This window comes from Staurois parvus, unplaced genomic scaffold (genome assembly GCF_062004578.1).
Source record: "Staurois parvus isolate SC_StPar_1 unplaced genomic scaffold, SC_StPar_1.0 ptg002925l, whole genome shotgun sequence".
Lineage (NCBI taxonomy): Eukaryota > Metazoa > Chordata > Amphibia > Anura > Ranidae > Staurois > Staurois parvus.
In genome coordinates this window covers 56,911-84,321 of record NW_028320721.1, presented here as the reverse complement: position 1 = coordinate 84,321, position 27,411 = coordinate 56,911, and the positions used below count along the sequence as shown (strand labels likewise).

Below are 27,411 nucleotides of genomic sequence, written 5' to 3'. Positions count from 1 at the left end.
TTTGAATATAGCTGTCTGAAATTTGAATAGAATAGAACAAAACAATAGAAAAGAATAAAATAAAATAGAAAAGGGAATAGAATGGAATAGAATGGAATATAGCCGTCTTCTGAAATTGGTTGAACTGGATGGACTTTTGTGTTTTTTCAGCCAGACTAACTATGTCATGCTCACCCAGCGTATGGAAGATCTTCATCATAAGACTGATGCCCATAAACATCATGAACCAGCCGGCACCTCGCAGCATCCAGGTCTTCATTGTGTTACTCTGATGCTCGGCATGGAAGATCTCCTGTAAAGTGGCCACACACACAGCATTCTCAAGGTGTTCCCAGGCAAGTTAAGTCCAGAAAAACATTCTGGGAGTTTCAGAAATCCTGTCCTAATTACAAACAGTGCTTAGCGGGGTTCCCCTTCCACAAAAAGGGGGTCATTCAGGACAAGGACTAACCTCAGCATTGAGATTCCCCATATAGAGCAGCTCCAGCTGATCTCCTGATTTGGTTTTGTACGGGACCAGTTCCACCCCTCGCTGCCGCGCCACCACACTCACCTAACAGGAAAATATGGGAGAAGTAAACAGAACAGCAACTCAATGGATGAAATCTGAACCCAACATTAATGCTGGCCATAGACGGGTCGAAAATCGGCTGATTTTTCGTCCGAAAAAAAAAAAAAAAACAGCCGATTTGCACACCGTTTTCCAGGGTTTTTGCACATTTTTTTTTATCGGGCATGTTGGAAAATTCACGGCCGAGTTTGACGATTGGCTGATTTCCCGGCAATGATAGGCAAAAATGGAAGAGGAAGGAAAAAGGAAAAAAGAGGAAGGAAAAAAGAAGGAAGAAGGAAAAAAGGAGAAGGAAGAAGGAAAAAAGGAGAAGGAAAAAAGAAGGAAAAAGGAAAAAAGAAGAAGGAAGGAAAAAGGAAGAAGGAAAAAGGAAAAAAGGAAGGAGGAAAAAAGGAAGGAGGAAGAAGGAAAAAAGGAAGGAGGAGTAAGGAAAAAGGGAAGGAGGAGTAAGGAAAAAGGGAAGGAGGAGTAAGGAAAAAGGGAAGGAGGAAGAAGGAAAAAGGGAAGGAGGAAGAAGGAAAAAGGGAAGGAGGAAGAAGGAAAAAGGGAAGGAGGAAGAAGGAAAAAGGGAAGGAGGAAGAAGGAAAAAGGGAAGGAGGAAGAAGGAAAAAGGGAAGGAGGAAGAAGGAAAAAGAAGGAGGAAAAAGGAAGAAGGAAAAAGAGGAGGAAAAAGAGAAGGAGGAAAAAGGGAAGGAGGAAGAAGGAAAAAGGGAAGGAGGAAGAAGGAAAAAGGGAAGGAGGAAGAAGGAAAAAAGAAGGAAAAAAGGAAGGAGGAAGAAGGAAAAAGGGAAGGAGGAAGAAGGAAAAAGGGAAGGAGGAAGAAGGAAAAAGGGAAGGAGGAAGAAGGAAGAAGGAAAAAGGGAGGAAGAAGGAAAAAGGAAAAAGGGAAGGAGGAAGAAGGAAAAAGAGAAGGAGGAAAAAGGAAGAAGGAAAAAGAGAAGGAGGAAAAAGGAAAAAGGGAAGGAGGAAGAAGGAAAAAGGGAAGGAGGAAGAAGGAAAAAGGGAAGGAGGAAGAAGGAAAAAGGGAAGGAGGAAGAAGGAAAAAAGAAGGAAAAAAGGAAGGAGGAAGAAGGAAAAAGGAAGGAGGAAGAAGGAAGGAGGAAGAAGGAAAAAGGAAGGAGGAAAAAAGAAGAAGGAAAAAAGGAAGAAGGAAGAAAGAAAAAAGAAGAAGGAAAAAAGGAAGGAGGAAGAAGGAAAAAAGAAGAAGGAAAAAAGGAAGGAGGAAGAAGGAAAAAAGAAGGAAAAAGGAAGGAGGAAGGAGGAAGAAGGAAAAAAGAAGAAGGAAGAGGGAAAAAAGAAGGAAGGAGGAAAAAAGAAAAAGGAAGAAGGAAAAAAGAAGAAGAATTCCAGTCCGCTATTATATTTTATATGAAAAGACTTGCAGTTGCAACAATGTATCCAAATAAAACCATCTGTATCCGAAATGGATACAAATACATTGTTGACTTTTCATATAAAATATAATAGCGGACTGGAATTCTTTTTATTATTCTTGCTCTCCTGTCTCTGCAGGGACAGAAGTAATTATGGGGTTAAATGCCGGCCATAGACGGGACGAAAATCGGCCAATTTTTTTTACTGTTGGGGGTAACATCGGCAGATCGAACGACTTATTATTATTTTTTTTTTTTTAACGGCCGTTTTTCGCCCCGTCTATTGCCTGCTTAACAACTCTTTATGGCTCCACACGGGGCGTTTTAATAACGCTGGTAACGTTCGCTGTGTAAAGTCAAGTTAAAAACGTGCGTTTTTCAGCATTTTTGCATTAGCGTTTTTCCACGTTTGTGGTTTTTAGCGGTTCTTTTGACTAAAAAAAAAAAACCAAAAACTTTTTTTTGGCCAAAAAACATCCAAAAATGCAGAGTTGCGGCATTTTACCATCTTAAAAAACTCCTCTAGACACCCGCTAGTCCTGCGTTTTTTTCCAGCCAAAAAAACGTTGATTCCAGTCTCTGTGTATGGACACATAGGGTAACATGCTGGGGGGTTTACTGGATGGAGGAAAAGACATCAAAGGCCAAAAACAGCCGCTGTAAAATGTCCCGTGTGCTGGAGGACTAAAGCAGATCTGCGCTAAAAAGTGTTGTGATTAGAAACAAACTTTTAGAACAATAAACAGATGATTACCGTGTCCACTGAGCCGAATGAATTTCCCAGGGAAACACCAGCGTACCAGAAGGAGATCCGTAGATCACCAACCTGAAATGTGAAGAAGGAAGACAGATAATTTGACTCTAAGTCCTTTCCAAACACATTCAAAATTGCCATATGGGCCGAGAGAGAACCCTGAATTCACTATATCCGCTCTCCCCGGACCCCGCATTCGCTATATCCGCTCTCCCCGGACCCGCATTCGCTATATCCGCTCTCCCCGGACCCCGCATTCCCTATATCCGCTCTCCCCGGGCCCCGCATTCCCTATATCCGCTCTCCCCGGACCCCGCATTCGCTATATCCGCTCTCCCCGGACCCCGCATTCGCTATATCCGCTCTCCCCGGACCCCGCATTCGCTATATCCGCTCTCCCCGGACCCCGCATTCGCTATATCCGCTCTCCCCGGACCCCGCATTCGCTATATCCGCTCTCCCCGGACCCCGCATTCGCTATATCCGCTCTCCCCGGACCCCGCATTCGCTATATCCGCTCTCCCCGGACCCCACATTCGCTATATCCGTTCTCCCCGGATCCCGCATTCGCTATATCCGCTCTCCCCGGACCCCGCATTCGCTATATCCGCTCTCCCCGGACCCCGCATTCACTATATCCGCTCTCCCCGGACCCCGCATTCTCTATATCCGCTCTCCCCGGACCCCGCATTCGCTATATCCGCTCTCCCCGGACCCCGCATTCGCTATATCCGCTCTCCCCGGACCCCGCATTCCCTATATCCGCTCTCCCCGGACCCCGCATTCGCTATATCCGCTCTCCCCGGGCCCTGCATTCACTATATCCGCTCTCCCTGGACCCCGCATTCACTATATCTGCTCTCCCCGGATCCTGCATTCACTATATCTGGTCTCCCCGGACCCTGCATTCACTATATCCGCTCTCCCCGGACCCCGCATTCACTATATCCGCTCTCCCCGGACCCCGCATTCACTATATCCGCTCTCCCCGGGCCCCGCATTCACTATATCCGCTCTCCCCGGACCCCGCATTCACTATATCCGCTCTCCCCGGACCCCGCATTCACTATATCCGCTCTCCCCGGACCCCGCATTCACTATATCCGCTCTCCCCGGACCCCGCATTCACTATATCCGCTCTCCCCGGACCCCGCATTCACTATATCCGCTCTCCCCGGACCCCGCATTCACTATATAACCTCCCTGTCTGAGGCACGGCGAGTATTTCCTACCTCTGGATTCTTGGGGTTGGCGCTATGATAGAAGTAATTTCCTTCTGTGATGACATCAGCCTGTGGATTCCCCTTCTGCGTCAAACTCAGCAGTTTGAAATCGTTGATCTTCTCAACCAGACCTATAAAAGGAACAAAGTTAACCGCTCTTAGAGCCTTCCTTCAACCCTGATGCAAGCTGGATCTTGGTAGGAGTTCTGCAAATATCAAATCGCCTTGATTGGTGGATGCCGGTCTGCAGGGGTGGGCTGTGTTTGTGTGCGGAATGCTCTAGGTAACACGCTGAGCTTCCATGATTGAAAGAGCTGAAATCCAATGAATGAAAAGGGGGCGGGCCAGGGACGACCAGTCTGCTGATGTTGCTGGACTTCCTCCAGCCAGGAGATGAGGCGGGTTGTGTTCAGTAAAAGCAGAATAGGAGATTCCATTAGAGGAGAGGAATCTGTACAACTGCAAAAAAAGTGTAAAGTCTACGGAAAATCTTACAGATCACTGACAGTCTCACCTTTAGACAGGTAGTAACTTCCAATCTGGACATCTGATGCAACAGCCGTGAATGACTCCACCGCCATGGCGCTGCAAAAAAGATGGACAGTTGCTTTACATGACCTTGTACAGACAGTACGATGTCCAGATACATTGCCTCCCGCGCTTCTTGGCTTAGTGCACGCAAGCACACCAGCCCCCCCCCCCCCCCCCCCACCCACAGGGACTGTACACAGCAGGGGGGTCTGTCAGCAAGTCCCAGCCAATGATTCCTCGATTGGGTCCAACCACAGCCCCATGTTGGAAATCAACACAGGGCTCTATACAGAGTAGATTCTCTCAGTTGATTTTTTTTTTTAACTGGATATGTTTTATAGCAGAAAGTAAAAATAAAAAAAAAAGATATATACATACATACACACACATATATATATATTTTTTTAACTGGATAGGTATGTGTATATGTATGTATGTATTATATATATATATATATATATATATATGTGTATTTATGTATCTTTTTTTTTTTTTCTGCTATAAAACATATCCAGTTAAAAAAAAAAAAAAAAAAAAATCAACCGACTGGAGGAGAGGAGCCGCTACACCTGTGCAAGACTGGAGGAGGGGAGGAGCCGCTACACCTGTGCAAGACTGGAGGGGAGGAGAGGAGCCGCTACACCTGTGCAAGACTGGAGGGGAGGGGAGGAGCCGCTACACCTGTGCAAGACTGGAGGGGAGGGGAGGAGCCGCTACACCTGTGCAAGACTGGAGGAGGAGAGGAGCCGCTACACCTGTGCAAGACTGGAGGAGGGGAGGAGCCGCTACACCTGTGCAAGACTGGAGGGGAGGAGAGGAGCCGCTACACCTGTGCAAGACTGGAGGGGAGGGGAGGAGCCGCTACACCTGTGCAAGACTGGAGGGGAGGGGAGGAGCCGCTACACCTGTGCAAGACTGGAGGAGGGGAGGAGCCGCTACACCTGTGCAAGACTGGAGGAGGGGAGGAGCCGCTACACCTGTGCAAGACTGGAGGAGGGGAGGAGCCGCTACACCTGTGCAAGACTGGAGGAGGGGAGGAGCCGCTACACCTGTGCAAGACTGGAGGAGCCGATACACCTGTGCAAGACTGGAGGGGAGGAGCCGCTACACCTGTGCAAGACTGGAGGGGAGGAGCCGCTACACCTGTGCAAGACTGGAGGGGAGGAGCCGCTACACCTGTGCAAGACTGGAGGGGAGGAGCCGCTACACCTGTGCAAGACTGAAGGGGAGGAGCCGCTACACCTGTGCAAGACTGAAGGGGAGGAGCCGCTACACCTGTGCAAGACTGGAGGGGAGGAGCCGCTACACCTGTGCAAGACTGGAGGGGAGGAGCCGCTACACCTGTGCAAGACTGGAGGGGAGGAGCCGGTACACCTGTGCAAGACTGGAGGGGAGGAGCCGGTACACCTGTGCAAGACTGGAGGGGAGGAGCCGATACACCTGTGCAAGACTGGAGGGGAGGAGCCGATACACCTGTGCAAGACTGGAGGGGAGGAGCCGATACACCTGTGCAAGACTGGAGGGGAGGAGCCGCTACACCTGTGCAAGACTGGAGGGGAGGTCGGAGGGAGGATTTGTAGAAAGATCACCTGGGATTGCGATGGGCGATTTCTCGGTCAAAATGTCTGCTGCTCACCACCTCCGATTTCCATTCTGTATCTAAAAGGAACACAAAAGGTTTTCGGTGAGACAACTTTAGTAGTTAGCGTTTACTCCTGCATAGGACTAGTATACACAGAATGTGAAGAGGCGTTTCCATGCATCCGCCTCTATGGCTTGCAGTGAGGGGTAAAAGCACACGGATGTAAAAAAATGACCTTCAACGGATTGAAAAGCCTTTTCCGCCCAGACCACAGGAGGGAGAGAACTGACGCTTTTCAGTGCTGAAATGACTTATTTAATGCACAGAAATTAATTTGCTACCAATAGGGGGAAAAAAATGATTTCCTGCCGTCACTGTTCTATGATGGTACTTACTGTATGTGTATCTCGTCTCTGTTTTTTTCTCTCCGTCTTCTTCATAGTCTCTGTGAAAAAACATAAATTTAAAAAGTTTAAAAATGTAGAACTTTGGTCTAAATAAGTGTTTGCATGGTCTCAGAAAGCAGAGTCACTTAAGCTCACGCACTCGGGATGTTTTTACAACGGCTGTTTTTGGCTTTTTTTTTTTCTACATCCAGTAAACCCCCCCAGCATGTTATCCTATGTGTCCATACACACCGAGACTGGAATCAACGGTTTTTTTGGCTGGGATGCTTTATGGCTGGAAAATAACACCCAGCACTAGTGGGTTTCTAGTTTTTTTTAACTGTAAAAAATGCTTAACGCTGAAAAACGCGGTAAAACGTCGCAAACCGACTTTTTGTGACCAAAAAAAAAAAAAAATTTTTTTTATATTAACCACTTGAGCTCCAGAGGATTTACCCCCCTTAATGACCACGCCTCTTTTTGCTACTCGGCGCTGCACTAATTCAACTGATAATTGCGCGGTCATGCAATGCTGCACCCAAACTAAATTTATGTCCTTTTTACACAAATAGAGCTTTCTTTCGGTGGTATTTGATTACCTGTGCGCTTTTTATTTTTCACGCTATAAACAAAAAAAGGCCAAAAATTTTGAAGAAAAACAATATTTTTTACTTTCAGCTATAAAAAATATATAGTAAACTCAAAGTTGTTTATAAATTTAGGCCAAAATGTATTCTGCTCCATGTTTTTGGTAAAAAAAATCCCAATAAGTGTATATTGATTGCTTTGTGTGAAGTTATAGCGTCTACAAACTATGGTATAGATACTGCAATTTACGCCATTTTTCTGCTATACAGCGCTGCGCTAGTTTAACGGACAATTGCGCGGTCATGCAATACGGTACATAAATTAAATTTGCAGCCTTTTTTCCCCACAAATTGAGCTTTTTTTGGGTGGTATTTGATCGCCTGTGCGGTTTTTATTTTTTGCGCTATAAAAAAAAAGGCTGACAATTTTGAGGAAAAAAAAAACAATATTTTGGACTTTTTGCTATAAAACATGTCCAGTTAAAAAAAAAAAAAAAAATGCAAAAATCAAATTTAGTCATAAATTTCTGCCAAAATGCATTCTGCGACGTGTCTTTGCTAAAAAAAAAAACCAATACGTGTAAATTAATTGGTTTACGTGAAAGTTATAGCGTTTACAAATGGCGGGAAAGATACTGGGATTTTTAGGGGTTTTTTATACTAATAATGGCAGCGATCAGCGACTTATGGCGGCGATCAGGGACTTATGGCGGGACTGCAGCGGACGTTCTGACATTGGGGGGTACTGACTTGGGGTCACTGACATCCCCAAAAACACTAATAAAGTGATCAGTGCAAAAAAAAAAAAAGCACTGACACTGTACTAATGGCACTGGGGAGGAAGGGGTTAACCTTATTTTGCAGGGAAGGGTTATAGGAGTGAGGGGGAGTGTTTTACTAGGGGGCGGGGTGTGTACTGCACGGGACACCGCTGATCGAGAGAGTGAAACTCTTCATTCTCGATCAGCTCGTCCTCGAGCTGTCAGGGAAGTGACAGACAGCACAGCTACTGCAGCTGTGCTGTCTGTCACTGTTTGCCGACGATCGCCGGGAAACAGCCAGTAAGCACCGGCTGTGACCCGGCGACTGATTTCCGCGGCGGTGATCGGTGGGACAGATAGGGCAGCGGCACCCCTCACGCGCGCCCCCTATCTGTTTACAAAAACACGCGTTTTAAAACGTGGTTTTGCCTGCCCGTGCCGCCCTGCCGCCGTATTTCTACAGTGGTTAAAAAAAAAAAAAACCGCAAACGTGGCAAAACAATGCAAAAAATGATTAAATAAAAGCTGAAAAACTGAAGTTTTTAATGTGACTTTACACAGCTAATGTTACCAGCATTATCAAAACATCCCGTGTGCGTGGAGCCTAAATGACAATTGTGCGATCATGCGACACTGTACCCAAATTCAATTTTTATTTCTTTTTTCCGCACAAATAGAGCTTACTTTTGGTGCCATTTAATCACCATTGTTTTCTTTTTTTTTGCTAAATAAAAAAGGAAAAACAGATCAAGCATTTAAAAAAAACAAAAAAAAAAAAACACACGAGTTTATTTTTTGTTTCGGTTATAAAATAAATAATCTTCTTCATAAGTTTAGACCAAAATGTGTTCGGCTAAATTTCTTTGGTGAAAATTACCCAAATCATTGTCTATTAGTCTGTAGGGAAGTTGTATCATGCACAAATTATGGTGTATATACAGTATATGAAAATGATTCAGTCCTTGACCCCCCCCCCCCCCCCAGATTCTCTCAATTTCTGAAGTGAAGAGAAACCTACACAATGGGGAGGACTACAAGCTGACAGCCGCTAAGGCGGTCGGGACTTGTAGTCTCTGAATCTGTATAGGAGTGATTTCATAATTATCAATCAGCTGCTGCACTTGCAGGGCTCTAATGAGGAAAGTGGCAGGGTCTGCATCCCTTTACCCCGGGTTCACACCTATGCGGCTGTTCGGGCCGCATTTTGCTCGAGCACGAGAGCCCATTAATTTGAATGGACTCCCGTGCCGGTGACACGCAGTAAAGAAGTCCCTGCACTTCTTAGGAAAACGCACGGGAATCTCGGTTCCCAGTACGGTTGCGTTTTCCAGTGGGGGCGGCGTGCCATTAGAACTAATGGAACCCGCCCGCGGGTCTGCATTTCTCTGTGCGGGTGGTGCGGCTGCACGAATTTTTGTACGGATCCGCAGCGACACCACCCGCACATATGTGATCCAAGGGTCACAGAGGTCTGTGAAAGAATGACGCGGCCATGTGGGCGGTGCCCCGCACGGTCACGTTTATTTTAACACCTTGACGCCGAGCGCACGCAAATATGCAGCCTCTTGGCGTCTGGGCCTTGATGCCGAGCGACCGCATCTTTGTGTGCACTTAGAAAATACATATATGCTGAGCGCTCCCAGCACATATGTCCGTGACTCACGGAAAGGTCCCCATCTCCCCTTTCGATTGGACACTTTTCCGGTGCGAATCACGGCGGTCACATGACCCTAAAACCCCGCCCACCTCCGGACTTCTGAAACTCTTAAAGGGGCGGGAGGCGCCGGCGCTAAGAGGTTAAATTTGACAGCTACCAACAGGAGAGAAGATCCCTCGCTAGCTATCAAAGTGGGGAACGGGGAGGGGGGGGGGTTGTGTTGGAAAGGGGGGGTGCAGTCTGATCAAAACGTGTGACAACTGGAATACGGGTGTAACATTTAACAAAAGGTGAACTTATCCTTTGGGGCGGTTTATCTGACACACCAGTCAGACATATGACATATCCGGCATCACCTGATATTGGTCACATGGCATCCCAACTCCCTATATCTGCATATTTACTTCTGAGTTTGTTTGCTACTTTGTTTTCTTAGGCGGGGTTGAGCGCCTGTGTTTGTTTTACTTTGGGATAACAAGACTTTTAACCCTTGCAGTGCAGGGGGACCCCTCCAATCTGCTGGAGGTTCCTCTTTCTCTTGGTGTCAGGAAAACTCGTCAGCGGTGATTCATGCTGATAGCAGAGGAAGCAGGAAGCAGATAGAAATGACACTTAGTGCTCTGGACTGAGACAAATACACACTATAGAGGGATATGCTTTGTTCATATTTCATATCTGATGTTTACAACTACTTTAAGGCCCTGTTCACATATTGCTTAGCAAGAACGAGGGTTACATAATTAGTCTGGCTGAAAAAAAAAAAAAAAAAAAAGACAAAAGTCCATCCAGGTCAACCATTAAAAAAAAAAAAAAAAAAAAGTTATAATCCGACACCCACAGTGGATCCAGAGGAAGGCAAAAAAAACCCAGCAAAGCACGATCCAATTTGCTCCTGCAGGGAAAACATTCCTTCCTGATCCCCCGAGAGGCAATCGGATATTCCCTGGATCAACTTTCCCTATAAATGTTATATCCAGTTATATTCTGTGTATCCAAGAAAGAATCCAGGACTTTCCTACAGCAATCCACTGAGCTGGCCACAACCAACTCTGGAGGGAGTCCATTTCACATCTCTCATTTTTCTCTTGGTGTCAGGAAAACTCGTCAGCGGTGACTCATGCTGATAGCAGAGGAAGGAGGCAGCAGATAGAAATGACACTTTGTGCTCTGGACTGAGACAAAAATACACACTATAGAGGGGTATGCTTTGTTCATATTTCATATCTGATGTTTACAACTACTTTAAGGCCCTGTTCACATATTGCTTAGCAAGAACGAGGGTTACATAGTTAGTCTGGCTGAAAAAAAAAAAGACAAAAATCCATCCACTTCAACCATTAAAAAAAAAAAAAAAAAAAAAAAAAAGTTATAATCCGACACCCACAGTGGATCCAGAGGAAGGCAAAAAAAAACCCAGCAAAGCATGATCCAATTTGCTCCTGCAGGGAAAACATTCCTTCCTGATCCCCCGAGAGGCAATCGGATATTCCCGGGATCAACGTTCCCTATAAATGTTATATCCAGTTATATTCTGTGTATCCAAGAAAGAATCCAGGACTTTCCTACAGCAATCCACTGAGCTGGCCACAACCAACTCTGGAGGGAGTCCATTTCACATCTCTCCTTTTTCTCTTGGTGTCAGGAAAACTCGTCAGCGGTGACTCATGCTGATAGCAGAGGAAGGAGGCAGCAGATAGAAATGACACTTTGTGCTCTGGACTGAGACAAGTACACACTATAGAGGGGTATGCTTTGTTCATATTTCATATCTGATGTTTACAACCACTTTAAGGCCCCGTTCACATATTGCTTAGCAAGAACGAGGGTTCCCGGTTCCCCCTGGCAATTTTGTGATTGCGATTTACACTCGGGAACCCGTGTTGCGCATACGGCGGCTCATTCACTTGAATGGACTGCCCTATGTGCAACATTCGTGCTAAAGCAGCTCAAGGATCAAATTTCGGCCCTGAGCCAGCGTGATTTTGCCAGAACATTTTGTCATGTGAGAATCGTGGGGGATGGGAAAAAAAAAAAAAAAAAAAAAAAAAAAAAAAAAAAAAAATCGCACCACATTTTGGGGTTCTACTCAGGATGAATAGCACCCAAAACGTGCATCACACAATTTGCAATGACTTGGAATTTTTGGCCCAATCACGGAGATGTGACCGGGGCCTAACAGATCTGCAGTAGGCAGCATTATTCTCACCCATTTCTCTTCAGAGAGAGAATCACAGGTAGAGAAATACAGAAGTAAAAATTTTGTTTTTTTGTTTCAGATCGATTCGTTGGAGTTATTAATTCCATCTTGTTGCATTCGTAATAAAATTAGTTTTGTTTATTCATCTTTGACCCGACTTTAATTTTTTACAATGGATTCTAAGTATTCAAATTTTGAATAGATGTGAATTCATTGTGAAGAACAGCTGGCTCTATTGGTTTCTATTCTATTCTTTTATTTTCTATTCTTTTCAAAATTCGAATTTCAGAAGATGGCTATATTCTAACACCAAAATCGGCCACAGATGGTTCAAATCTCAGCCGGTTCAGCAGAAACCATGTATGGGCAGGCTGAATGTACCCAAGTTGATCAATCAATCAGCTTAGGAACAACCAGCCTGCCGAATTGTACGTCATTATTGCTAACGGCTATATAATCACCGTGTTCTCGCAGTGGGAATGGCTCCCCCCCACCCCCTTGCCCGGAGAACACAATGTCTCGGCGGGAGGGATTCCCTCTGTGTTGATCGATCGCAATCCATGGTTGCAGGGAAGAAATTTGCTCCGTCTATGGCCAGCCTAATACACACAGTCTTTGACGGAAATCACCAATAGTCCGCAATAGGTTTACAGTTCGAATTTGTATTCAAATCATTTATTTCGGACACAATTTCGATTCGTTATTCTGGATTTGTTTAACTTCTTCACGCCGGCGCCTCCCGACCCTTTAGAGGGTTTCAGACGCCGGGAGGCGGGGCTTTAGGGTCATGTGACGGCCATGATTTGCTGTCACAGCAGTCACATGATCTGAAAAGGTCGATCGCAAGGGGGGATCGGGACCTTTCCATGAGATACCGACATTTTTTTTTTTTTTCAGGTACTTGTATACAGCCATCAATTTACGAAATGCTTTACAAATATATTGTACATTCCCATCGGTCCCTAACCCTCAAGGGGCGTACAATCTAAGGTCCCTAACGCTCAAGGGGCGTACAATCTAAGGTCCCTAACGCTCAAGGGGCGTACAATCTAAGGTCCCTAACCCTCAAGGGGCGTACAATCTAAGGTCCCTAGCCCTCAAGGGGGGTACAATCTAAGGTCCCTAACCCTCAAGGGGGGTACAATCTAAGGTCCCTAACCCTCAAGGGGCGTACAATCTAAGGTCCCTAACCCTCAAGGGGCGTACAATCTAAGGTCCCTAACTCACATTCATACATACACATACTAGGGACAGGTTAGACAGGAGCCAAGTCACCTACCAGCATCTCTTTGGAGTGTCGGAGTAAACCAGGAGTTCCCAGAGGAAACCCACGCAGGCACAGGGAGAACATGCAAACTCCAGGCAGGTGGTGCCGTGGTTGGGATTTGAACCAACAACCCCAGTACTGCCAGGTGGAAGTGCTAACCATTTAGCCACTGTGCTGCCATATGTGCTGGGAGCACGCAGGGAGCGTGCTCTCAGCACGTGTTTTCAAATGGTACGCAAACTGCCGAGAGGCCGCATATTTGCGTACGGTCGGCGCTATAGGGGTTAAATATGTTACAATTGTAATTTTGACATTCGGATACATTCGAAACTCTGAATAATGAACATTTTGTTCGAATCTCAATTCGGAACGCAATGAACCGCACACGTCTAATCACAATGTTTGTCTCTTACTTGGACTCCTCGTGCTCCACCCACTGGTACATCTCCACCTGGCGCTTCAGCTTCACACATTGTACGGAAACCCCATAGTTTGGATCGAAGAGCGGCTGCCATTGGGTGAAAAAAAAAAAAATCAGAATTTTTACAATGTAAGGAGAAAAGAACCAATACAGCAAATGTCAAACCCCCAAGTCATCTCCGTGTCCAAGATTCCAATTTCCAGGGCATCTCAGAGCCTCCAAAAACTAAAATATTACAAACTGCCCCATGCTGAGTAAAGCTAGGTGCACATTGGAGCGGGTTTATTTATTAATTTCAGGTACTTATATATCGCCATCAATTTACGCAGCACTTTACATATATATTGTACATTCACATCAGTCCCTAACCCTCAAGGGGCGTACAGTCTAAGGTCCCTAACCCTCAAGGGGCGTACAATCTAAGGTCCCTAACCCTCAAGGGGGCGTACGATCTAAGGTCCCTAACCCTCAAGGGGCGTACGATCTAAGGTCCCTAACCCTCAAGGGGGCGTACGATCTAAGGTCCCTAACCCTCAAGGGGGCGTACGATCTAAGGTCCCTAACCCTCAAGGGGCGTACAATCTAAGGTCCCTAACCCTCAAGGGGCGTACAATCTAAGGTCCCTAACCCTCAAGGGGGCGTACGATCTAAGGTCCCTAACCCTCAAGGGGGCGTACGATCTAAGGTCCCTAACCCTCAAGGGGGCGTACAATCTAAGGTCCCTAACCCTCAAGGGGCGTACAATCTAAGGTCCCTAACCCTCAAGGGGCGTACAATCTAAGGTCCCTAACTCACATTCATACATACACATACTAGGGACAATTTAGACAGGAGCCAATTAACCTACCAGCATGTCTTTGGAGTGTGGGAGGAAACCCACGCAGGCACAGGGAGAACATGCAAACTCCAGGCAGGTGGTCATGGTTGGGATTTGAACCAACAACCCTTGTACTGCCAGGTGGAAGTACTAACCATTTAGCCACTGTGCTGCCCATCCTATAGCATTGGGGATGACAGAGGTCTGCGGCCATGGAGATGACCTTTGTCTTGGAAATCATCGTTTGAGGCTTTCTATGCTTTGTGACTCCTTGTGGGTCGAATTGTGAAGGTGACCACGCACGCTAGCCGGTGGAGGATTTGTTCGTTTGTGGTTTGTGTTTGCAGCACTGGATGTGTCTTGGCATGCACTGAAGATTTGCTGTTTTTTTTTCTGGATTTTTCTCTAAATTTTTGGGACTGGTCATTATATATATATATATATATATATATATATATATATACATACATACATACATACATACATACATACACACACACACACACATATATATACATATACATACACACACACATATATATATATATACACACACACACATATACACACACACAGGTGAAACTCGAACAATTAGAATATGGTGTAAAAGTTCATTTATTTCAGTGCAGCAACTTAAAAGGTGAAACTAATATATGAGACTCATTACATGCAAAGCAAGATAGTTCAAGCCGTGATTTGTCATCATTGTGATGATTATGGCTTACAGCTCATGAAAACCCCAAATCCACAATCTCAGAAAATGAGAATATTGTGAAAAGGTGGAATAATCTCGGCTCAAAGTGTCCCACTCTAATCAGCTCATGCAGCCATAACACCTGCAAAGGGTTCCTGAGCCTTTAAATGGTCTCTCAGTCTGGTTCAGTAGGAATCCCAATCATGGGAAAGACTGCTGACCTGACACCATCACTGACACCCTCCATAAGGAGGGAAAGCCTCAAAAGGTCATTGCAGAAGAAGTTGGATGTTCCCAAAGTGCTGTATCAAAGCACATTAATAGAAAGTTATGTGGAAGGGAAAAGTGTGGAAGAAAAAGGTGCGCAAGCAGCAGGGATGACCGCAGCCTGGAGAGGATTGTCAGGAAAAGGCCATTCAAAAGTGTTGGACTTTCACAAGGAGTGGACTGAGGCTGGAGTCAGTGCATCAAGAGCCACCACACACAGACAGATCCTGGACATGGGCTTCAAATGTCGTATTCCTCTTGTCAAGCCGCTCCTGAACAACAAACAATGTCAGAAGCGTCTTATCTGGGCTAAAGAAAAACAGACCTGGTCTGTCCTCAGTGGTCCAAAGTCCTCTTTTCTAAAGAGCAACTTTTGCATACAAGTACCTGAAATGAATAAATAGGACAAATGCTGGACTTGTGTTGTAAGAGGAGGGCCCCTTAAAGGAGAAGCCACAGCAGGTTCTCATTGTGCAGCGGCCACACAAAGCCTGGAGCCTCATCTTCATTAGTCGGCCCCGCCCAGCTCAAATATTTGCCATTGAACACAGGGTGAAGGGGCGTGGCCAATAGGATTTCTAAAATATCAGCTGCCTGGCTGTCCTATGGATCAAAGCAATGAGCCATTTTAGTAGCAGAGGAGCCAGTCTAAGGCTGGCCATACACTCTACAATTTTATGTCCAATTTGTGCCCAATTGCCTTTAGATTTACCTTCAACTAAGTATTGCGGGAGCCTGCCTAACTGGATACAACTGAAAGTGTTGTTTAGGTTTGACCTCCTATTATAGATTGTAAGCTCCCAGGATCAGGGCCCTCCTATCCCTCGTGTATTGAACTGTATTGTTGCTGTATTGTCTCCCGTTATATTGTAAAGCGCTGAGCAAACTGTTGGCGCTATATAAATCCTGTATAATAATAATATATAAATCCTGTATAATAATATATAAATCCTGTATAATAATATATAAATCCTGTATAATAATAATAATATATAAATCCTGTATTATAATAATAATAATAATAATAATATATAAATTCTGTATAATAATATATAAATCCTGAATAATAATATATAAATCATGTATAATAATAATAATAATAATAATAATATATAAATCCTGTATAATAATAATAATAATATATAAATTCTGTATAATAATAATATTAATATATAAATCCTGAATATTAATAATATATAAATCATGTATAATAATAATAATATATAAATCCTGTAAAATAATATATAAATCCTGTAAAATAATATATAAATCCTGTATAATAATAATCATAATATATAAATCCTGTATAATAATAATAATAATATATAAATCCTGTATAATAATAATAATAATAATATATAAATCCTGTAAAATAATAATATATAAATCCTGTATAATAATAATAATAATATATAAATCCTGAATAATAATAATATATAAATCCTGTATTATAATAATAATAATAATATATAAATCCTGTATAATAATATATAAATCCTGTAAAATAATAATAATATATAAATCCTGTATAATAATAATAATAATAATAATAATATATAAATCCTGTATAATAATAATAATATATAAATCATGTATAATAATAATAATAATAATATATAAATCCTGAATAATAATAATATATAAATCCTGTATAATAATAATAATAATAATATATAAATCCTGAATAATAATAATATATAAATCCTGTATTATAATAATAATAATAATAATAATAATATATAAATCCTGTATAATAATAATATATAAATCCTGTATAATAATATATAAATCCTGTAAAATAATAATATATAAATCCTGTATAATAATAATAATCATAATATATAAATCCTGTATAATAATAATAATATATAAATCCTGAATAATAATATATAAATCATGTATAATAATAATATATAAATCCTGTATAATAATAATAATATAAATCCTGTAAAATAATAATATATAAATCCTGTATAATAATAATAATAATAATATATAAATCCTGTATAATAATATAATAATAATACTAATATTATATGGTTTTTGTTAAATCTAAACCAAAAATCTCAAGAAAATTGTATAATGTATGGCCAGCCTAACCATTTCTCTGGGTGCAGGTTTACAATCAATGCTTAGAAACCCAGATCTCCACTCCCTTCTCGAATGCTTTTATTCCAGATTTCACGTCTCCTGGTCCCGATGATTCATCAGAGCCAACGCCCCATAGAGTCTGACAGCTTTCCAACATTGTAAACTCATGACCACACACATTTTTTTATTAAAGAAGATTTTTTTTTTTTAAAGTAAATTTTTTTGTTAACACCATTATTGCTGTCACAAAGAATGTAATCATCCCGTCTTTATAGAGAGATCTGGGGTCTTTACACAGCACAAAAAAAATGATTAATGTGAAAAAAAAGGTCCAAATAAAGTCCCAAAGATATATACAAAATATATATAAATTGCGCTCAATCCCAAAAATAGTGCTCAAAAAAATCTTCAACATAAAAGCACATGGGCTTTTTTTCACATGAATCATTTTTTTGCGCTGTGGAGTGTTTAGATTTATAATTGATTGTATTTTTCCTTTCTTGAACAGCAGCATTTATATTTTGATGGTGGTATATATATCATTTTTTCTGTGGCGCAAGTTTATTATATTTTTACTCATTTTTTTTCACACCATAATGAGCTTTTGCAGCTTCAGTGTAATTAATTTCCACCTCCATATGGTGGCTACGTTGCCTTGCAGGGTTTCCCTGGAAGCTGATTGTAGCCCCCCCCCCCCCAACATGAGTGCTTCTGGCCAGGTATGCATCATCAGGTGCATGTTTGGGGTGCAATGCTTAGGGCGCACATTATGGATGGGGTCTTGACCGCTCCACCATGTTAAGAGCGCACATAAACACTGTACATAAGGTCAACAGCTCTGCCACATGTTTTTACTGCCCCCCCAGCCACAAATGTAAACAAGCCCTAAATGTTATAGGTGAGAGTTTAATTAATACGACTTTTATTTATAGTAAACAAAACAGGAACATAAACACTATATAATAATGTCAAAAGATAAAAGAGGGCATATCCCATATAATCTCACAGGCAACACATTTTATCAACAGAGGATGCTGGGAGAAGTCACAAGGATCTCGATCATTGAGAAAACATGAAACGGTTTTTCCCTTTTTGTTTGGTGGTCTGTTCAAACGAAAAAAAAAACAGGCCCCACACAGTTACCAACAGCACAATCTGGCAGTCATTTTAGTTTAACCCCTTCCCGACTGGCCGTTGCATATAAACGGCCGGACGGTGGCAGTACAGGGTCGGGTGGCCGTTTACGAACGGCCTCCCCGCACCCTGCTGGTGCGCGCTCCCTGGGAGCGCGCAGCACCGCGATCCGGTGCCCGCTGTGTCCTCCGGACACAGTGAAACACCGATCGTTGGACGGGACCTCTGTACGAGGTCCCGATCATGTGATCACTGATTGGCCAATCAGTGATCACATGCAAAGTAGTAAGCAAGATGTCACTTGTGACATCATTGCTTACTACGTGTGAAATCTGTGAATGATCACAGAGGTCACATGGTACAGGGCTATTCACAACAGCCTTGTACCATGTGACAAGCTGTGACCAATCACAGCTCACTCAGTATTTCTCAATGGCTGCAGGAATGCAGACAGAGAGAAAGAGAAATGATTGCTTTTACATCCTATATGGGTGTAAAAGCAATCATTGTAAAAAAAAAAAAAAAAAAAATCTTCATCACCCTCCACAAGTAGTACAGTGTCACCATGGTGACACTGTACTGCTAGGGTGACAGTATGTAAAAAAAAATAAATAAATAAAAAATAATAATATAAAAAATAAAATAAAAATGTAAAAAAAAATGTTTAAAAATTATAATTTTTGGTTATAAACTAATTTTGTTTTTGTTTTTTTTTTACTAAAAAGATAACGAAATACATTTTGGCAAAGATTTATGATGAAATATTATTTATTTGCAAAATTTTATAAAAAAAAAAAACACTTTTGTTCAAAGTTTTTGGACTTTTTTATTTACATAGCAAAAAAAATAAAAGTCCCAGCAGTGAATAAATACCACCAAAATAAAGCTTTATCTGTCGCAAAAAAATGGTAAAAAATTCATTTGGGTACAGTGTTGCATGACCGCGCAATTGTCATTCAAAGTGTGATAGCGCTGAAAGCTGAAAATTGCCCTGGTCAGGAAGGGGGTGGAAAGTGTCCAGACAGGAAGTGGTCAAAGGAGAAGTAGAGCCAAAGCTTGTTCGTTCTGTACTAATAACACTGGCTGGGAAGGGGTTAACATCAAGGGGTTTACTGTGTTTAATGTTCGGTATGTGTACTGTTTTTACTAGGCAATGTGTCGGTTTTTACTCCTTTGCAGGGAGAAAAAAAAAAAAAAAGGCACTTCACCCCTGTCCGTAGAGTGTAACGTGTGCGGCTTTTACTCACAGATCTGGCTGCTTTTTCTCCCTGAACTCAGAATTGATTGCAGGTAGAAGAAACAGCCAGATCGCTGTTCTGTGTATTTGTAAGCACAGAACTCTGTTTTGTGATTGGCCACAGCTGATCAGCAGGTATACAGCCAAAGTCATTGACTGAAACCTGCTGACGAATTTGTGCTGTGACCAATCACAGCACAGTTCAGCAGGGGGGTGGGGGCAAACCCAGAAAAAGACAGTGGGATACGAGTACGTCACCCAGCCTGTGGCTGCTGCCTGCCCGCAGTAAATGTACTCTGTGCGGTTGGAAAGCGGTTAAAGGAAATGACCACAGCGTACATTTCCACTTTATAACATCGGCACTGTAATACCAATACAAACAATAGTTATTATTGACAATTTTTAACCTTTTGGCGCCGGCCGCACGCAAATGTGGGGCTTTCCGGCGTCTGGGCCTTGACGCCGAGCGGCCGCACATTTGCATGCAATTAAGAAAAACATATGTGCTGAGAGCGTGCGCCCTCCACGCTCCCAGCACACATGTCCGGTACTCACAGAAAGGTCCCGATCTCCTATTTCAATCGGCACCTTTCCCAATCATGTGACCCCCGTGACGGCGAATCACATGTCCCTAATCCCCGCCCTGGAAACCCTTAAAGGGCCGGGAGGCGCCGGTGCCAGGGGGTTAATCTCAACTGAAATATCTCCTTTCGGTCCTACGTGCCAATCCATACATTGGTCCAGTCCCGAGATTACCTCTTCTTTTCGGGAAGTCACACATCCCTTCTCCCCCTCCTATTTTCCCCCCTCTTGGTCTCCGATATTCTTTCCTTCTTTTCATCCTGCTCCCACCTTTTTTTTTTTTCCCTTCACCTTTCATGGAACCTACATTCTGGGGAGCGATACTCCCGATTTAAATCATAAAGGTTTTACTTCCCTTTGTATTGCATTATCCCCAATTGTTTCACTATGGTTCCCTGTTGCATGTTTTTGTACGACATTTTCCTTCTTGCCTTTGGGCAACATGTTCTCCTTTATTCCTGAGCTTTTTACTAGGGAGACTTGCTGCTGTGTATTTGTCTGGTGTGCAGAGATCCCGGGTCCTTCCCCGCCACCCTATAGTAGAACTACTGCTACAGGGTGGCAGGGCTGCGCAAAATCACTGCCCCACCCACGCCACCATTGGCGGCTGCGGGTGTCAGTCACCGGGTCCCGGCCGGAGATTCCCCGCCGGCACCCCGCGATCGCCGAGTAACACTGACAGGGGAGAAACCTGAGTGTAAACAACCCGGGTCTCTCTCCTGCCAGTGTTACTCGGCGATCGCCGGGTGCCGGCGGGGAATCTCCGGCCGGGACCCGGTGACTGACATCTGGTGGCGTGGGTAGGGCAGTGATTTTGCACAGCCCTGTAGCAGTAGTTCTACTATAGGGCGCCGGGGAAGCGGTTAAACATTATTCCATCTATCCATACAAAGAAAACAAAAAAAAAAAAAGTCGGAGTCCCGCTTTAACGAAACCACTGGTGCTGCTTTGTTTGGTCATGATTGGTACTTACAGGTGATGTCTGCAGAACTCCGGATACATGGAGTAATTTTGCCTCATTCACGGGGTCTACTCTTTGGATATTTCCAATCGTAACTACAACAGACAGGCCTTCATCCAGGGATGCCGCTGTTTGCACCGCTCGACCCTACAAGACGACATTTGAAAAAGGGAAAAAAAAAAAAGTTACTGCGTTCCGACATCTATGCCGCAAACTGCTAAAGATCTGGCGAAAATGCTGTTGTGGGAATAAAACCAAAAACAGTCGACCTTCCAAAAGAATACTGCAGCACGGTTTCACAAGAAGATCGAAGGCAAAGAAAACTGTTCAGCTGTCATTCTCATCCTGACGCTACTATATCCACTTCAGCTCCAGAAGGTTTTACCCTCCTTCATGACCAGGACATTTTTCTTTTTTGCTGTTCAGCACTGCGCTACTTTAAATGGCAATTGCGCGGTCATGCAACTCTGTACCCATATGAAATTTATATCTTTTTTTCCCACAAATAGAGCTTTCCTCTAGTGGTATATGATCATCACTTGGGTTTTTTTTTTATTTTTTGTGATATAAATGAAAAAAAAAAACATTTTGGAATAAAACAATATTTTCCACTTTCTGTCATAAAATATATCCAATAAAATCAAATCTCGCCATACATTCAGGCCAAAATGTATTCTGCTAAAGTCTTTGGTAAAAAAAAAAAAAAAAAAAATCCCAAAAAGTGTATATTAACCTTTCTGGCGGTATGATTATGTCAGGAATTTTCTACCAAAAACGGTACCATTTTTTGCATGGAAATATGTATTTTTGAAGGCCTGTAATTTAGGAATAACTCACTGAAATCTGTCAGAACAAGAGTCTAGTAAACATCCCGGGGAGGATAAAACTTGAAACATGAAATCATAAATTATAATTTAATAAATACTCATAAAAAATAATAATAAAATAATAAATGTAATTCAATAATATAATCAAACCAAAAACACTGAAATGTGAAATAGAGCGCCAAGTTCGCACATCGCTGAGCTCAGTCGCAGAATCGTTTTCAGTGTCTGATGAGGAATTTCCCCCACCAATCATTATCACTCAATTCTGCAAGTGGTTCTGATTTACTATCGCTGTTCTCTAGCCGGTCTAAAACCGCGTCTGACCTAAAGGGACGCTTTTTGGACGCCATGGACGTTTCTCAGTTTCCGGGCAGAAAGAACAGTAAAAATGCAGGCAGGGCGCCGGACAAAGCACTCGGGACAAAATGTATGTGAAATGCTTTGATACAGGAATGTTATACTATGAAATAATTGTTTAAAAAAAAAAGTCATTGTTTTTAAATTTTCAAATTTCCCGCCGGTTCCGGTGCTCGTACGTCCCGATGTCACAGGGACCGGAACACGGAAGCCAGATGCCGGCATTGGCCGGAGGAGATGGCCGGGGACGCTGCAGGGGACGCATCGCGGGAGCGAAGGACAAGGTAAGCGCTGTAGGGAATCCCTGAGCAACGCCGCATGGTAAGCCGAGTGTAGCTCGGGGGGGGGTTACCGCTTTTGGTACAGAAACTTTACCCCGAGCTACACTCGGGAATACCGCCAGGGGGGTTAATTGGTTTGTGTGAAGGTATAGCGTCTACAAACTATTTGAGAATTGATCAGTCCTCATGTAGTGACGGCTGATCTCTTTTCTTGACGCCCTAAAATGCCAGGACAGTACAAATTCCCCCCAAATTACCCCTTTTTTTTGGAAGTTAGACAGTCTATGGCAGGGGTGTCAAACCGGCGGACCTCCGGCTGTGGCGAAACTACAAGTCCCATCATGCCTCTGCCTTTGGGAGTCATGTTTGTAACTGCTTGCCTTGCAATGCCTCATGGGACTTGTAGTTTGGCAACAGCTGGAGGGCCGCCAGTTTGACACCCGTGCGCTAAGGCATTTAGTAAGAATCGTGGAGAGTTTTTTGAAGTTGTAACTTTTTGTCACAATTTTTTTGAAAATAAAGAAATTGAATAAAAATTTTTTTTTTTTTTTTTACATACTGTCACCAGTGCATTACAGCGTCATCATATGATTGGTGTGGCGGTGATCAGGGACACTGACTGGTGACAATGGGAATAATTCATTAAAGATTATCGCATGCAATATGGAAAATGTCAATTCACGATTATCGCAAAACGCTCACTAAATACCGCATAAAAAAAGACCTTAAAGTCAATTGACAGACGGAAATAATTAAATGCATGCGGTCATTAAGTAGTGGTCAGGGCATGTGGTATGTACTGGCTGGTAAAGAGCAGGCGGCCGCTGGCATCCTTAACCACTTCCCGTCCGGCCCATATACATAAACGGACGACAAGAGCAGTGCAGGGGTAGGGGACCATTTATAAACGTCCTCCCGCATTCCCTGCCTGTACGTGCTCCCTGGGAGTGTGCGGCACCGCGATCTGCTGGCTGGGGGGACACAGCGGAACGCCGATCGCTGTACGAGACCTCTGTGTGAGATCTAATCATGTGATCACTGATTGGCCAATCAGTGATCACATGCAGAGTAGTAAGCAAGGTGTCACTTCTGACATCATTGCTTACTACGTGTGAAATCTGTGAATGATCACTGAGATCACATGGTACAGGGCTATTCACAACAGCCTTGTACCACGTGACAAGCGGTGACCAATCACAGCTCTCACAGTATTTCTCAATGGCTGCAGGAATGCAGCCAGAGAGAAGGAGAAATGATTGCTTTTACAGCCTTTATGGGTGTAAAGCAATTAGTGTTAAAAAAAAAATCTTCATCACCCCCCACAAGTAGTACAGTGTCACTATGATGACACTGTACTGCTGGGGTGACAGGTGACAGTATGCAAAAAAAAAACAAAACAAAAAAATCCCCCATAAATAATAATAAAAAAAGAAAAGGAAAATGTAAAAAAATGAAAAAAAAAAAATCTTCATCACCCCCTGCAAGTAGTACAGTGTCACTATAATGACACTGTGCTGCTGGGGTGACAGGTGACAGTATGCAAAAAAAAAAAAAAACAACAAAAAAAAAACCCATAAATAATAAAAAAAGAAAATAAAAATGTAAAAAAAGAAAAAAAAAAATCTTCATCGCCCCCTACAAGTAGTACAGTGTCACTATGATGACACTGTACTGCTGGGGTGACAGTATGCAAAAAAAACAAAAACAAAAAAACCCCCATAATAAAAAAAAAAAAAACTGTAAAAAAAGTAAAAAAAAAAATCTTCATCACCCCCAAGTAGTACTGTGTCACTTTAATAATCATATTAAAAAAATAAAATAAAAATTAAAAAATGGTTTTTGAAAAATTATAATATTTGGTTATAAACTAATGTCGGTTTTTTTTTTTTACTGAAAAAGATAGTTGAATACATTTTGCCTAAGATTTATGAAGAAAGATTATTTATTTGCAAAATTTTATAAGAAAAACAATTTTTTTTTTTTTAAATGTTTCGACTTTTTCATTTATATAGCAAAAAAATAAAAATCCCAGCGGTGAATAAATACCACCAAAATAAAATTTTATCTGTCTCAAAAAAATGCTAAAAAATTCATATGGGTGCAGTGTTGCATGACCGCGCAATTGTCATTCGACACGTGATATCGCTGAAAGCTGAAAATTGGCCTGGACAGGAAGGGGGTGAAAGTGTCCGGACTGGAAGGGGGGGGGGGGGGGGGAGTGTCCGGACTGGAAGGGGGGGGGGGGGAAAGAAGTGTCCGGACCGGAAGGGGGGGGGGGGAAAGTGTCCGGACCGGAAGGGGGGGGGGGGGAAAGTGTCCGGACCGGAAGGGGGGGGGGGAAAGCGTCCGGACCGGAAGGGGGGGGGGGGAAAGCGTCCGGACCGGAAGGGGGGGGGGGGAAAGCGTCCGGACCGGAAGGGGGGGGGGGGAAAGCGTCCGGACCGGAAGGGGGGGGGGGGAAAGCGTCCGGACCGGAAGGGGGGGGGGGGAAAGCGTCCGGACCGGAAGGGGGGGGGGGGAAAGCGTCCGGACCGGAAGGGGGGGGGGGGAAAGCGTCCGGACCGGAAGGGGGGGGGGGGAAAGCGTCCGGACCGGAAGGGGGGGGGGGGGAAAGCGTCCGGACCGGAAGGGGGGGGGGGGGAAAGCGTCCGGACCGGAAGGGGGGGGGGGGAAAGCGTCCGGACCGGAAGGGGGTGAAAGCGTCCGGACCGGAAGGGGGTGAAAGCGTCCGGACCGGAAGGGGGTGAAAGCGTCCGGACCGGAAGGGGGTGAAAGCGTCCGGACCGGAAGGGGGGGGGTGAAAGCGTCCGGACCGGAAGGGGGGGGGTGAAAGCGTCCGGACCGGAAGGGGGGGGGTGAAAGCGTCCGGACCGGAAGGGGGGGGGTGAAAGCGTCCGGACCGGAAGGGGGGGGGTGAAAGCGTCCGGACCGGAAGGGGGGGGGTGAAAGCGTCCGGACCGGAAGGGGGGGGGTGAAAGCGTCCGGACCGGAAGGGGGGGGTGAAAGCGTCCGGACCGGAAGGGGGGGGTGAAAGCGTCCGGACCGGAAGGGGGGGGTGAAAGCGTCCGGACCGGAAGGGGGGGGTGAAAGCGTCCGGACCGGAAGGGGGGGGTGAAAGTGTCCGGACCGGAAGGGGGGAAAGTGTCCGGACTTACAGTGGTTAATGGAGGTGAGACATCAGGGGCCTAAATACTTTTTGTTCCCTATGTGATAATAAAGTGTAGTGAAAAAAAAAAATTGTGGAAAAAAAAATAAATCAAATTACATCCATGCCCCCACCACACAAACAAAACCTAAACAAGGGCGTCAAAGGGCGCCTACTTGTGAAAATCTCGATTGCCCTACACAGATTTTATATCACCACACATGCCAGAGAGGGATCAATATTTCTTGGCCCACTAAGCACAGTTAACTCTAAAATGGTGACCCCTATGGAACATTTGGGGTACTGCAGTTTCTCGCCTGTTTCATGGGTGCAGCAATTTTGAAGTGACACTAAACAAGATCTTTACTTTTTCAAAAAGAATTCAAACAAATCCATGACTTAATGTCCCTGCAATCTATACTTCTGTCTTTTTGCCTATGGCCCTCATTTATCAAAGTGAAATAGGAACTGTCTGGGCTGCCAAACTGCAGCCAATCAGATCCCTCTGTTCGACCCAAAAAGAGTATTATGGGATGATGGCAGGAGGCAGACTATACAGTCCCCGGTTCAGTGTTCCAGTCTGCGGGATTCTCACCTCATTACTGAACAGAAGGTAGAAGGACAGACAGAAGGAGATCAGGCCGATCCCCATCCCCCCGGCCGTGTCACTGAGACGCTCCAGGAATCCCGCCTTTGGCTCCGTCTTCACAGTGCTGTGCTCCCGCATTGTGTCTGTGTACTGAGAACACCACAACAGAAAGTCAGCGGAGTCCCCCCATAACATGACCAGCAAACAGCTCACCTGGCTGAAGACAGAGACAGTACATAGAGGTATGGTGCAGGGTAGGGCAGACGTACCCCAGTATAGTACATAGGGAGGAGATAGGACAGTATAGTACATAGGGAGGAGATAGGGAGGTATAGTACATAGGGCACAGATGGGGAGGTATAGTACATAGGGAGGAGATAGGGCAGTATAGTACATAGGGAGGAGATAGGGCAGTATAGTACATAGGGAGGAGATAGGACGGTATAGTACATAGGGAGGAGATAGGGAGGTATAGTACATAGGGCACAGATGGGGAGGTATAGTACATAGGGAGGAGATAGGGCAGTATAGTACATAGGGAGGAGATAGGGCAGTATAGTACATAGGGAGGAGATGGGGAGGTATAGTACATAGGGAGGAGATAGGACAGTATAGTACATAGGGAGGAGATAGGACGGTATAGTACATAGGGAGGAGATGGGGAGGTATAGTACATAGGGAGGAGATAGGACAGTATAGTACATAGGGAGGAGATAGGACAGTATAGTACATAGGGCGGTATAGTACATAGGGCGGTATAGTACATAGGGCGGTATACAGGACATATGGAAGGACAGACAGACATTTGATGACAGATGGACACACAACAGTCTATGTAGCAGAAATCCCCCCCCCCCCCGGGCACACACAGGCCATGCTGGGAGTTGTAGTCCCCCCGTACTTACACTCCTGCTGTGCACAGCCTCCCCCTCTCCGAGTTCTCACAACTTTATAGAAAGTGTCTGCGAGTATAACGCATGCGCAGTGTTTCCTCCTGGCAGGGTATGGGGGATCCTCCCTGATCACAGTCAGGGCCACACCCCTTCCCACCCTCTATGATTTCTGTAGCAACCAGACAAAACACACCGACAACATTCCTCTGGTCCACCCACCTCCCTG

The 27,411-nt window shown here is 44.2% G+C and overlaps 1 protein-coding gene across 1 annotated transcript; it reads right to left on the bottom strand.

Annotated features, from left to right (window-relative positions):
- Nucleotides 1–174: 174 nt before the first annotated feature.
- Nucleotides 175–27,402, bottom strand: LOC149428915 (transmembrane protein 43-like; the record flags this gene model as incomplete). The annotated part of the gene is made up of 11 exons (XM_089666948.1): nucleotides 27,198–27,402; nucleotides 26,299–26,442; nucleotides 21,106–21,240; nucleotides 13,303–13,397; nucleotides 6,430–6,479; nucleotides 6,042–6,111; nucleotides 4,436–4,506; nucleotides 3,931–4,052; nucleotides 2,699–2,770; nucleotides 452–553; nucleotides 175–292 (listed from the first exon to the last, which is right to left on the bottom strand). Coding segments are annotated over exons 2-11 (967 nt in total), but the record flags the coding sequence as incomplete, so codon positions are not given.
- Between the last annotated feature and the right edge of the window lie 9 nt (nucleotides 27,403–27,411).